The sequence below is a fragment of the Aythya marila genome (genome assembly GCF_965140915.1).
Source record: "Aythya marila genome assembly, chromosome: Z".
Taxonomy (NCBI): Eukaryota; Metazoa; Chordata; class Aves; order Anseriformes; family Anatidae; genus Aythya; species Aythya marila.
In genome coordinates, this window is record NC_139080.1 from 83,288,834 (window position 1) to 83,302,764 (window position 13,931).

Here is a 13,931-nt window from a genome sequence, read left to right on the forward strand (position 1 = left end):
TTCATAGTATGCATTAGAAAACACATTCCCATGTTACTGCTTCATCATAAATCTGCTACTTATAGACGCTGTAAACAACAACTCCTGGATTAATACAGGACTAAAAAACCAGCATGTATCCTTCCTATATGGATGAAAGCTTGGAAAAGCAATACTTACTGGCATACATTGAGTGGAAAAAGGCAAAAGAAAAAGAGAGCTGTTGTATTTTTCATTTGTCACCCCCCTCCACAGCTTTAAGCCAACCTGCCAATTTATGATTTCTTATTGTTTGGATTTGGCAGTGTTGCATCATGAACTCTGTTATGAATGGCTGCGTGTTCTTTCTTTTGGACTGTACACTTCCTTGGACAGGAACTGTTGTTTACTACACTGTTGTACCACATCTTGCCCAATCTTTAAATGAGAGGTCTGTGGGCAAGTGCACTGACTGAGCTGTAAGGGAAGGGCAATGACTATAATGCTCTCCTTGGCAAACCCAGTCCCAGCAGGATGCCCATAAGCTGTTTTGGGAATCGTTGTTCTAAGCTCACTTGTTTGTTTAACATATGCCACACTTGTAGCCTATGAATTACCTTCTCTTGCCTATGCCAAGCATGATTTCAGGGCACAGAAGAGAATATTTAAGTAACACTTTGAATTTTCATTGTTTAGTGCTCATTTGCTTTATTTATATTTAAGACTTCAAAAGACACTAATAGAACTAGATGCCTTTGAAACCCTTTTTTTATTTTTTTTATTTTATTATTATTTTTTTTAATCTATAATTGTATTGGTACTCCTAATAGGCTTACTTGGGCAGATAATTGTTTCTTGCTAGTAAATATTTTTTTTTTTTTTTTGAGATGGTACCACTCCCAGATTGCCTCTACCCTAACAGCTTAGAAAGAAAAAAAAAAAAAAAAAAGAGAGAGAGAAGAAAAATAACTATTATTTTAATAACTATAACTAATACATCCCTGTGTTTCTTGAAATGTTAGCAGAATACATTCACCCAGAGTCTGCACATGATCAAGAAAAGAAAAGTTAGCAGAAAATCACAAACAATTGTGATATTGGCAGGCAGATCAAGGTCCTCATTTCTCAGAAGACAAGAAGATAACTGTTAGCCTGTGCTTCATTTCCAGAAGAATATAACTAGCTGCTGGTTTACAGGTAAATATGAGATTCAATTACTGAAGAGACCTGGGATGAATTTTTCAAAATGCACTACTGACCTTTTCAGTGTCTAATGATTTAAAAGAACAAACTTAAAGGCAGTTTAAGGCTGCCTCATTTACAGAGAACAAGTACTTGACACAATGACAGCATTTTTAGACTCACAAATAATTTTGAATCACTTGCTCCTTTACTTTAATACTAATGTCAAGATGGAGCCAGTACAGAAACTGAACAGTGAAACAAATTATGGAAAAAAAAAATAGAAATTAAAAATATGATTTTTTTGTGAATATTATAATACCCATCCCTGATTTAAAACTTGCTATTAAAAATTTCTTTTGATTTTATTATTTATAGTGGTCTAAAATCTAAAGAAATTCTGTTGACTTAAGAGGACTTATTTCAGTCAAGAAAAAAGTTAATTATAAAATACAAAATGCCATAATCTGAAAACCGTATGGAAAAAAATAAAAATATGACTCAATCTGAAAATACAACTCAGTTTAAAAATCAAGTTTAGAGTAAGATGCAAAGAAACACTTCCTCCAATACTGTAGCAGTTTGTTTTAAAACTACTGAATATTTTTGAAGTTGTGATCTTTTATCAGGCATTCAGCATAATCATTAAGCCATTACATAAAACTGGAGTTCAGATAATTTGCAGAACTAAAAGCACTACTTCACCGTTGTTATTAATTTCTGGTAAAGTTATTGTTGACTTAGCCAGTTTTGTTAACAACTAAATCCATTCCTCAAAAATTAAAAAGAACTTCATATGGTCTATTATGGGAATAGGTAACATGCTGCTTATAGTTTTCATGTTATAGTGTAAGCTGATGGATTTGATTCCAGAATGAGACTGTGACCCAGCAAACCAATCTGAGTCCAAAAAGAGCTTGTTCTCTCTTTCAGTCAAAAGCTTCTGGTTGGACAGAATAGTGCCAAAGACTTTGCTGTAATTTAGCAAATATACTAAATGTGAAGTTCACTTCAAAAGTTTTGGCAGTTGGTACTGTCACATGATAGAAACTATTCAATCAGTGTTTGGCTTAGAAGAAATTTACTTTAACAAACCTGAGATAACCTTTCAGTTAAGGTTTAAGTTAAGGTTTAGTTTAGGTTTAAGTTAAACATACCACTGCTGGTATTTAGTTGTGCAGGATAATAAAGAAGTAGTCAGCTTTCTTATGTTCTATTTACATCTTCGGTTGACTCCCAAGGTAAATTGTGGATGACTTCAGGGTTATTACTTAAAATAATCCAAACCATCAAAATAACATAGTTTTCAAAACACAGGCTTAACTAATCTTTTTCCATTTGTGATATTGCAGTTATAATGCAATTTGCAATAATGTAATTTGTTACAGTGGTGCAGAAACTGAGGCCTGGTGTTAGCAATCAAAAGTAGTTTCATTTTGTAGTGACAGAAATGAAACTTTTTAGACTCCTCTTCTTGGAGTATGTTATTTTGAATATATGCTATTTTTGTACGCTGCAGAAAAATGCAAATTTATAATGTTCTAATTTGGCCAGAAATATGAACCCTAACAGATTCAACCACATGATCATGCTACCAGCTTTTAAGATGCCAATTAGAAAAAAAACACAGAGGTCTCTGTTTCTTATGAAGAATGATGAACAAAGAGAACTTTTGATGTTTATTCTTCTGCACCCTTAAGAGAGAGGCCTGTCCAAAATAGTGCCATTGTAGAATAATGCAACTAAGACAGAGGATTTAACCTTATAGTGACCTTTCATCTTCCTTCAGCCCTGTATCAAATTCTTCCTACTGCTCTGCATTTAAGAGATCTAGAAAACACTTCTTTAATGGTGCTTAAAGCTCTTATTGCCAGATAAGAAGAAAGACTATTCATATGATTAAATATTTATGGTGCATTCCTAGCAATGCCCCCCATATACATGCCCCTCAAATCAATTGCCTACTCCAAAGTTAGATTACTTGAGAGCTTAATGCATAGCATTGCATGCAGGAGATACAAATTCTTAATTAATGAGTAAATAATCAAACTATCCCTCTTACTATGCTTATATATGCTTTTAACATATTTCCAAGAAAAAATGTATTTAGAAAGAATATACATTTTAAACTAGCATACTGATATAGAGATTTTATTAATCACAAGAATTATTAAACCAAATGCATGTGTTGATGAGCTATTGTTTTAGTATGTGACCCTTTCAGAAGAAGACATTGCCTTTGTTAACTGGTTTCCAGCCTCTTTTTAAAGAAATTGGGAAACCAAGAACGAGAGAATGATATTTCTTAGCACACCAGTAGAGGGAGCTCCTTAACAGGACAATCAATTTACTATCCGAGTTCCTCCGCTGCCGTTCTTGAAGTTTCTACTATACATAAGATTAAAAAACGAGATGAAGTGCGAACATTTCCAGAATGAATCTTTCTTTATCTGTTTCACAGAATAACAAAAGATAATTAACAAAACTATAATTTTCTACTTTTTTTTTTTTTTTTTTTTTTTTTTTTTTTTTAATGATAAAGGGCACTAAGTTCTAAGTTCTGGTGTTCTGCTTACCCTACTGCTAAATTAATACAAAATTACCTCTCAAAGTATCAGCATGTGTTTAAAGCAGCTTTTTCCTACAATGCTGTGCAGTTTCAATTTTACTACAAATGCATCACACAAACATCTGTGACTCATCTATGTGTGAAGATAAAAGGGGGGTGGTCTAAAGCAGGCTGAGAAGAGCCAAGAAAAACAAAATAAAAATCACTGTATCCAGAATTTCTTTATAAATCCTTTTATGATAGAGGTTCAGAATGGCCAGATATATCAGCCTCAGTTTACAATGCACAAAATGTATCTTCCAACTATCTTCTGTACAATTCTGAGAGCAGTTAATCCAGTAACATGGGATATGCTCTGTGTTTTTACCACTCAGCTTATTTTCCTTGAACATATGTGTTTACTTCTACAACTGAAACAGTAATCCTGCCATTGTCTTTTGTAATCTGTATTTGTAATAATGCAACATTGCTGACATTGCTAACAAACCACTGAGTTTACTGAGCAAAGGGGACTACTCTGACAACATTGCTTTGGTAACACCGACCTTAACAAGTACAGTTCTCATTAGTAGCACAGGGACAGAATTAAAGGGGAAAATCTCTTCCTCTGCATGGGCATTTGGAAAATCCTTTCCCTGTCATGTCCCTGAGCACTTAAGTAAAAACATACAACTAAGCTTGAGTTAGTTGATGATTATTTAAGTAAACGTTAACAGATTTTGATTACTATAAATGATTTTATGTGTGAGCCTGAAATAAGGTATGTGCTTAATAGATGAAAGTTTAATGAGAAACTTAATAGCAAAATTTTTACGCAAGTCCAGTGAAGTCAATGCAAGAACTCCCTGTGACTTAAAAAGAATCAGGGTTCCAGATGCTGGCCTCAGCAGGAGTTTTGCCTGACCAGGGCAATGCAATGGATTCAGGTTTTTATGGAAAGGCTCTTGTGAAGGAAAACGAGCGCTTGTACCCAGGCAATTTGTTGAAGTGCAAGATTTTAAACACTGCTGAAAACAAGTCTAAAAAAGCATACTCTAAAAAAACAACAACAAATACCAACTCCCTGGCCCTCATCTGGGGGAAATAAACCAACACTGATCACTTTCCAATATCCCATCTCCGATATGGAGCTATTTTAGGATTTAGCCTTCAGAGGAAGTCCTTTGTTCAGTTAAAAAAAAATAAATACAAATTATTTTCTCTTTACCTGCACTGGTGCCTGCACCGGTAGTGAGGTCCCCACCCATCAGGCCACCTAGGAGGTTGAAATGAAATACTATGAGTGAGTACAATAATTTATAACAGGCAAACATGCAAAACATTTTCTCTGACTTCAAACAGTCTGCTCCAATATGCACTACAATTTTCCTCTTACTTCAGCAGGCATCAGATCAGACCCATAGTCATAATATCATAACGTTTAATGTCACACATACAAGGTATTTGCCTTTCAAGGACAAATAAAATATGCAGTACCCAACAATTCATTATTTTACTTTCATACTTCCACAGCACAGGAAGTCAATTATTTTTGAAAGCTAAGTATTCATTCACTTGAAAATTGCCTTTAGGTCAGTGTTAGTCAGAGAAGCAAGGCTTCCACACAGGATTTGGAGGAAGAGACTAAAAGTTTCTGTTAGACAGCATAATTCACACACTGTCATACGTACTTGCACAGTTTTTCATTTTAATTTCCTCAGCTTTTCATAGGCATCCATGCTAAGGATTTTTGAAACTTCTTTTTGCAGTTGGAGACCTCACAGGTCTCTTTGAACCATTAAGGGTGTTGATGTTGCTTCAACCAGGCACATTGAATTAACTTAATCCCCATTTATCCTATTCGGAGGTGAGCCCTCATCATTACCAGAGTGAAGCACAGCTTCTTGCTACACAAGCCACTCAACTATCATTTAGCCATTGCAGAACTACTGATAATAATAAATTCTGTGTTTAGCCTCTAAACTTGAAATTTAAGCAACGAGTGTCCTATTTTACTTGTTTCAATTTGTTTGCATTGGCCACGTTTCCCTCTGCCCCCTTAAGTTTTATGGTGTAGTGAGCTCTTACATGAATTAAGTAGACAAGCTGCATTTTTATGAAACAGAAAATTGTCTGCCCTTTTATCCTTTATTGATTTCCCTTAATCTCAGTCAATACTCAGCTTTTTCTAGAACTCTTTTTTTTTTTTTTTTTTTTCTATATTGGGAATAGAAACCTCTTCGGCTCTTTTGATTTTTCAACACAGCAATTTTGGACAAACTGTTATGAGTTGTACAAACAGCATTCTTGTCTGTAAGAGTACAGTTTAAAGTGACCCAAGGCACGCAAGCAGCCAATAAAAGAACATTTAAAGGGATGGGACAGAGTAGAGCCTACCTGTGTTACCTGCACTCGGAGGCCGATGTGTCACGCCAGGAGACATGCTATTTCTTTGCAAAGAAGGATGAGCCAGCGGCAAAAGGTTGGGGTTCCCCAGTGAGCTGACTGGGTTACTGTACACCAAGCTGTTGTGGTTGGACACTGGGATAGAAACTGGCATCTCAAAGTTTGGTGGTGGAACAGCCTGTACAAGCAAAAAAAAGGGAAACAAAGACGAGAATAGTACAGAAGCACAACAGCCTTCAAGTACAGTTACTCTATATTTAGTTCAAATATTTTGTAGTTGGTAGTTAAAATATTTAAGCTCCCTCAGACTAAGAGTCAAGAGAATAGTTTCAAAGAGTTACCAAAGCTTTTAAGTATGATTTTTTAAAAATCAAACTTCCATCTTCCATTAATACAGCTTGCCTATTTACTCGGTATAACTGGGAAAAATTTATCTTTTTCTTTTTTTTTTTCCCTTTTCCTATTTTTTTTCTCCTATCCTTTTCCTCTCTCTTTTTTCTTCTTTTCTTTTTCTTTATCCTTTTTCTCTGTTTCTTCTTTTTCTTTTTCTTCTTCTTTTTCTTCTTCTTTTTCTTTTTCCTTTTCTTCTTCTTCTTCTTCTTTTAAACAAAACCCTGCTTTTATGAAGCTTAATTTGCTTTTTTTTTCTTTCATTCAGTGAAGTCGTAATTGTTCATTTGTGATATCTTAATCTAGTGTCACAGATGACTGCAAGATCAAAGGTGGATGATTATGATGACTTCATTGCATGGAGAAAAATTAGAAGGGGTGGAATGCAAAAAGGAAAGCTTTAATTTCAGCTTATGTTGCTTTAGCAACCAGAATGATCGCAAATTATGTTAAAGCCACCAACACAGTAAATGACATTTTTTAAAGTTTCTAATTGAGCTTGGGAAGGGCTTACAAGAAACAAAGTTCTACTCAGGCACATTTAGCAAAAGCAAGAATTTTAGAAATATATGACTCCCTGGGATCTTTGTATTTTATTTTTATGTGTGTGTTTGGTGATGTCTTTTCAACATAAAGTTGTCACCCTTTAAGGTAGCACCCTCTCCTGAGCCACCTTCCTTAGTAAGTATCCCTTTCAAAAGCACAGCAAATTGTGGACTACTCTGACCCTGTATCTGACAGGGAGTATGAGATGATTCTTACTAACTTCTCAGAAAGACCAGCTCAGTCTTTTTTGGTTGGTTGGTTTTCTTGTGTGCCTGAATTTCTTTAAAATCTTTGATTCTGGCATCACTCAAATACACCAGAACTCCATATTCATTTTTTTTTTAAAATAATTAATTTCCTTCCTTTTTGAATGGAAAAAAACTTTCTTATTTTTTTTCCGTCAGCATCTTAGTTTTTTCCCAACAGCATCTTAAATGTTAGAATACCTTTATGCAAGCAAAGTACCCCTTAATTTAATTTAAACCCCTTTAAAAATCTTACAAACCTCAACAGTCTCAACTCTTCGAGAAAATCTTTAAACCAGAATTGTAATAATTTCAGAGGAAGGAACTCACACATTCTAATTTTATTGTTGGCAGTTGATAGCACTAAGTCTTCAAGATCCTATGTCAGGCAGCAGAGACACCCTGACCTTGTACCACCCACATTTATTTTCTCTGGGTGGTTAGATCTCTTGGCTGTGCCCTGCATATTACAGCACTGGTCGTCAGATTACTTTTAGCCTTCCAGGGCTTTTTTTTTTTTTTTTTTTTTCCTTTTCTTTTCTTTTCTTTTCTTTTCTTTTCTTTTCTTTTCTTTTCTTTTCTTTTCTTTTCTTTTCTTTTCTTTTCTTTTCTTTTCTTTTCTTTTCTTTTCTTTTCTTTTCTTTTCTTTTCTTTTCTTTTCTTTTCTTCTCTTCTCTTCTCTTCTCTTCTCTTCTCTTCTCTTCTCTTCTCTTCTCTTCTCTTCTCTTCTCTTCTCTTCTCTTCTCTTCTCTTTTCTCTTCTCTTCTCTTCTCTTCTCTTCTTTTTTCCTTTCTTTTCTTTTTTCTTCTTCTTCCCTCTTCTGCCTTCTGTCAGCAGACATAATTTTGCTCTAAGTATATAGCCACCATTCTGCTTAACCACTAAAACACAGAGCAAGGTTTTAGTTCAGAGCCTGATGTGAAGGATGCATTACACAAATGCTTTGGGACTTATTTCGAGATGTTAATTTAGCTCTGAAACCTTCTGCATGGCCTGTGGCCTGGTTTTGTGAGAGATGGCTTCTCTCGTCTGTAATGGCTCAGACCAGTTAGGGCACCTGTCCAGATGGACCTGCTGACGTGGCTCCTCAGCTGATACCCCACATCTCTGGAACTTGCTTCCATTTGGCTGAGAACCTGAGGTGCATCCTAATGGCCATTTTTCCTGAAGAGTTGGTGGGTTTAAGTAGGGCTGGGTAGGGAAGAGTAACTACTTTGACAATCTCATTCTCTGTGTGTTCAGTGGATAAGCAAAAAAACTGCATGTGCTGCTATGTCTGTGTAGAGATTCTGAAATATATATATATATTTTTTCCCTCACAAATTAAAAAAAAAAAAAAGAGAACGTGATTACATCTTGAAAAGTGAAATTGCTGAGGTAGATTTTTTTGTCCTAGTTGTTCTTTGTTTCTTTTAGGAGCAACCTTCTTCTTCTGCATACATTTTTACACTTGAATTCCATCTCATGTGTGGCTTGTCTTTCAAAGGAAAATTTACAAAGCACATTTCTCAAGGAGCACCAGTTTATGTCATGATGAGTCCAGGCTCCTTGGAAATAGATTGACTGCATAATCTGAAACATTTTATCAATCTCTATGTACATTTTGCAGTGAGAAGTTCTCTTCATTAACTGTGAAAGGATCTAAGAGGTTCCCAAATTCCACATAAAGAAGAGGTGCAGCTTGGACCTCTCAATGCCCAGCTGCTTCTGGAATTTAAAGATACCTGCTGCTGCTGGTTTCTGCCTTTTCAAAAAGTTTAACCAGTGAATTCTCATGAGGATTGGCATCTTAGCTTCACATCCAGCCTAATGTAAGACTTGAATAAGCCCATGTAGAGCCTCTTGGCATTATAATACTCATTGCTGTGATGCAGATCTTTCTGCCTGATTGCTCTGAGCACACAGTCCAATTCCAAAGGCTTCAAACAATTCCTAGCTGCTTGAGTGCCATCCTATGTTAGATTGAGTGTCACTCACTGCAGATCTCTTTGCACTGTATCTTCTTCATCAGTGTCACAAGATTTGTGAAATCTGCACTCAGAGACAAGGTAGACAGCTGTTTTCCCTGGCCTGTTTTCCTAATCTCAACTTCTGTCCATCTACCGAATATAAAACCCTTGAACAATGCAAATCAGGCTCATCTGCTTTTATTATTATTTTTTCTTCCACATTTGGACACTTCAAAGTTTGGAACCTTCTTTTTCCTATGTTAGTACAGAACAAAAGAGCCCCAGTCCTGGTTTCCCTTGTGGCTGCCACTCAGTAGTCATCACTGAATCATACAAAACATTGTTGAAACAGTTCCTTCGTTTTCCATTTTGTCATTTTAAAATAGTATTTAAACTACTTAAACATTTTATTGGTTTCTGCATCTGTAATGGATTCATTTTTATTGTTTTATCTACTATCTGGATATACTGACACTTGTTTATGGACACCTAAGAAGCAATTTTATTACTGCAAAGTCAATTTACTCTATGCTTTGCGGAGCAATACACATGATATTCTGGAGTATCATTGTTCTTCTTATCAGTAGCCAAAGGTTAGAGAGGGAATTTGTCTGGATAAGCACTGGTATTAAGCGGTATGTGTCTAGCTACAGTTTTCCTCTGGCTGCCCAACTTGTGTTACAGTCTCGTATATCCTTTACCAAGAAGTGCAACCTAGTATAGATCCTCTAGTCATTCTTGGTGGTAAGTCACAGGGCATATCTATTCCAGTTAGGCCTGATGGACTTTAAAGCTTACGATGTACTTGCGTAATATCTATATTAGTAAATTAAATGTGCCTAGGAACGAAGGCCATCTGAGGCCACAGGGCAGTACATGTTCATACTATTAAACTTTCTCAACCTCGACAACATCATGGCTACATATAAGCCAACAACTGGGAAGTGTTCCTGGCCTGGGCTAACTACCAAATAGAGCTAAGAAACAGTCTGGGAGAGCATTATTTGGCCTGTGCCAAAAGCATGCCAGGGACTGTTCAAACGATCCGCTGCAGAGATAAGTGCCTTCTGCTGCCTCAGAGTGCTCTTTGCTGTTCATTTACTAACACAGACATGGTCTGACTCTTAACATGTATGCAGTTTGCCACATTTTAGTCTTTTTCCCATCTTTTCTCCTTTGGACAAAACTGCTAACAAAAGCAGATTGCTTACTTGAAAGGGAAGTGACAGTGTCCAGCACTCTATGTTAGATGTGAGCTCCATGAGCTGAAGAGTGTTGTACAAAGCAAAATGCTGGGGACTCGAAACCCTTGAAAATTCATGGGCCAAACATTCTGTGTCAAATATTGTTTTTTTTCCCCTCCTATGTTCAACTAGATTTTCATTTATTTAGAGACAGAGATACTTATAGCTCCCTTTTGGAGGACTATTTCTGTCTCCTCTGCTTTCATCACTTATGAAAACTACAAATAAATGTGTAATTATTATCAGATGTTTTAGAACAATATAAATACTTATCCCCAGAAAATTATCTGAGGAAACATTATTGGCCTTAGCTGTTAGGAGGAAAAGCCAATTTTTTTGTCATTTGGCAGCAAATTTTTTCTCTTACAAGATGAGGCATAGGCTTTGCATCTTTTTGCATTTTTTGTAAATAGTGATTTAATGACTTGTTGACTTTTCGTTTAATTTTGCTTTCTTCCCCCAAAATTTCTTGGCTACCTTTGACGATCACAAGCAAATTAATATAACTTCTCTGACTTCCCTGAAGTTATACTGAATTGTACAGTTAAGGTTGATGTCTTATGTATACAAATGTCAGTTATGTACAAGCTTTGAGCTCCACCTTGCCCGTAAAATCTAGGCTTATGCTAAGAGAAGGAGCTCCTGTTGCATTAGGGGAAATCACCTACTGACTCTTCCTTTTGTGGTGAGCAGCTTGATGGAGCACACAAGCCTTTAACTCTGTGTGAATTATTCAAAGAAGGGATATCCTGTCTTACACAAAAAGAAATGGTGACATTTTGTAGTTCTGTGTCTCTGAAGCACCTTCAGAGCAATTTCACAGAAAGATAATGCATTGTACCTGATAACATCCCAGCAAGGTAGGTAGTTACATTGTAACCAAAATCCAGATCAGGAAAGCAAGACAATCGAAAAATTAATGGCCAAACAGGACTGTATTTGATATAGAAGTGGGAGATTTAATGAAAACAACTAGAGAGAAATTTCATTATTTTTTTGGGAAGGTGAATGTGACATACTATGTGTAGATTAACTATGCTGTTTTTCATTCCTTGAACTTTCTCAGTTTTGTTGTGAAGGTGATTTTCTCAAATGCTTAGAAGGTAAAGTAGGTGGTGGAACTCACTAGCAGCCAGAAATGAATTTTCTTATTGTTTTTCTTTTTCCCTCCATATCTTAATTAGAATGGTTATAACATGAGCTCCTTTGTCAAAAGAAAAGAGAGAATGCAAGAGAGAAACAGATGATCTGAAGAATCATCACCTCAAACCCTATTCAAATGTGGAACAGTTTCTTGGTTAAATCCTATCGGATTGAAATTTTTGTCACTTTATTTGAACAAAGGAAAGGTCATTCTTGAAAGAGGAAAGGAATAGTGATGGCTAAGATTTTGATGTGAAAAAGGGCTAAGCCTTTTAGCTTATAGTAGTCACGCTAAATGTTGCAGTCATTGTTTGTCAAACTGAGTTCCACCCTGAGAAACCAAACTCGTGGTGACAGCTTTAAAACTATTTTGTTGAGAAAAACTCGTACAGAAATGAAGTAAATAAAAAGGGAGGTAAGAAAGACGGAATATACATTTATACCTCCCTGATGTTCCATATACATGTTGGGCATTCTTAAGAAGTCATTCCCAACACTCATTTGTCAAATTTGGTGCCATTGTGGACTACCTGAAAAATCTTTATTATTATTTTTGCAAAAACATGTTTGACAGGATATCAAAACTTCATATTTTAATTAACTCGGGTGATTCTTTTTCTCCTGAAAATTCATTGAAAGAACATTTACACTGTATGAGACAGAATCTGTAAGAGGTACTCTCAGCTTAGATATCAGACTTTGTGCACAACAGAACCAACTTTGTCATTCTGGGTGAGCAGACATCCTCTGTGGTAGCTAACCATACAACCTCATGTGGGAATGAGTAAGGAACATATCCAAATGATCTTTCTTAGAAGCAAGCAGTTATTTATCCAAATTCAGATGCTTCCTTGGAGCTGGGCAAATCTTTGGACTGCTATCCTTTCTTCCATACAGAAGAAGGGCCAAATATATAGTCTTCATAACCTCCATATTCTTTTTGTCAGTTTTTAAAATCTTGTATTAAGCATAATGACAAAATGTTTTCCCCCTGTATGTCTTGTGCAAACAAAATAGCACATGCAGAGTTATTTCTCTTAGATATCTGGCAAGGCATATGACTGATGGTTAGAAATTTTGACTTGGTTAAAACAAAATTTAGCTCATGTTAAAGCATTAAAGAAATGCTGATGAGGTCAAAGCAAATTCTCTGATAAAGCTGTAAAATCACCCCAACACACAAACATGTCTGAATCCTACCATTAGGCTCTCATGCAGTCTGTTTCTCTGCAGCGAGCAAGTAGCTGTAACCCTTCAGTGCTGAAACTGAATTTGGCAGAGACACTCGAGAACTGAAGTGACACGCACAGAATGTACTAATTGCTATATATAAAGGAATTTCAGTTCTACATCATTTTTTCTATATCACCACAGAAAGTATTCTGTGGGTTTGTTAGCCTGTCCACAAAGAAAGATTTCCATCGTTATTTTTTAGGTATAATTTGTGCAAGTGGTGTGGTAAAACAGTTCTGTAAATCAAGTGAATATAATGTATATATGTATATTTCACTTCCTTCTGTAGGTTTCACCTATAGTAGGCTTTGTCTGCGTGTCAGAGGTAGAGACTTGGAAAAAAAATATGTTGTGTGAAATTTTCTGACCACAGTGTTTAATTATATATCAGGCTATTAAAGCCTGTTTCCAGCTGAAATGTTTTCCTTAAGAAGCCAGAACTGAAAGGGTTATGGTTTGTTACTGCAGCAGTTATCAGCAGACAGCCATCTAACCTTTGGTACTTACAGGTATTTTATGGCTCTTGATCATATTATCAAATTCTTCATTAATTTTTTTGTATTTTTCTTCAGTGCGTGGGGTGAGGGCGTAAGAGGAGTCAGGATCGGGGCTTTCACAACCTTTGTTTTCTTTCTTGTTCAATGCCTGCCAGGTTCAGAGAAATATCAAAAAGTAAAAAAAATGAATGGGAGCTCAGAATACTTACACATAATCTTTGTCTGCTGATCATTAGATCAATATCTTCATTAATTTTCCTGTACTTGTCCTCAGACTCAGGGCTGTGACCTACTGAATCGTCTGCATCGGGGTCTGGACTGTCACAGCCATTAAGTCCTTTCTTTCTCAATGTCTGAAATACATAATTTGGAAAGTTCAATCCTTGACATAGGCTGCAAAAAAGACTCAGCAGTGTTAGAGTAACATAAACCGTCCGAAGGTGGAAGGTTTTACATTATAATTTAGGGAAAGAAACTGTCTACGCCACAGTGATGCTATAGGTCTCCTGTTATGAGTAGCAAGACAAGACTATACAGACCTCCTCCCTCTGAAACTGGAAGCTGTCAATAAAGAATGAAGCTAGCAATAT

General features: G+C 36.0%; 1 protein-coding gene across 14 annotated transcripts in view; it reads right to left on the reverse strand.

Annotated features, from left to right (window-relative positions):
• Positions 1-13,931, reverse strand: part of MEF2C (myocyte enhancer factor 2C) — a 139,468-nt gene that overhangs the window by 23,710 nt on the left and 101,827 nt on the right. For 9 of the 14 annotated variants that reach the window (XM_082783651.1, XM_082783659.1, XM_082783654.1 and 6 more), the window contains 4 exons: positions 13,635-13,694; positions 13,352-13,489; positions 6,086-6,272; positions 4,917-4,964 (listed from right to left, as the gene is read on the reverse strand). In XM_082783651.1, coding sequence (XP_082639777.1) covers positions 4,917-4,964; positions 6,086-6,272; positions 13,352-13,489; positions 13,635-13,694 — 433 coding nt within the window. Of the gene's footprint in view, positions 1-4,916; positions 4,965-6,085; positions 6,273-13,351; positions 13,490-13,550; positions 13,695-13,931 lie in introns of all 14 variants that reach the window. The other 5 variants (XM_082783656.1, XM_082783653.1, XM_082783655.1 and 2 more) reach the window with 3 other exon arrangements.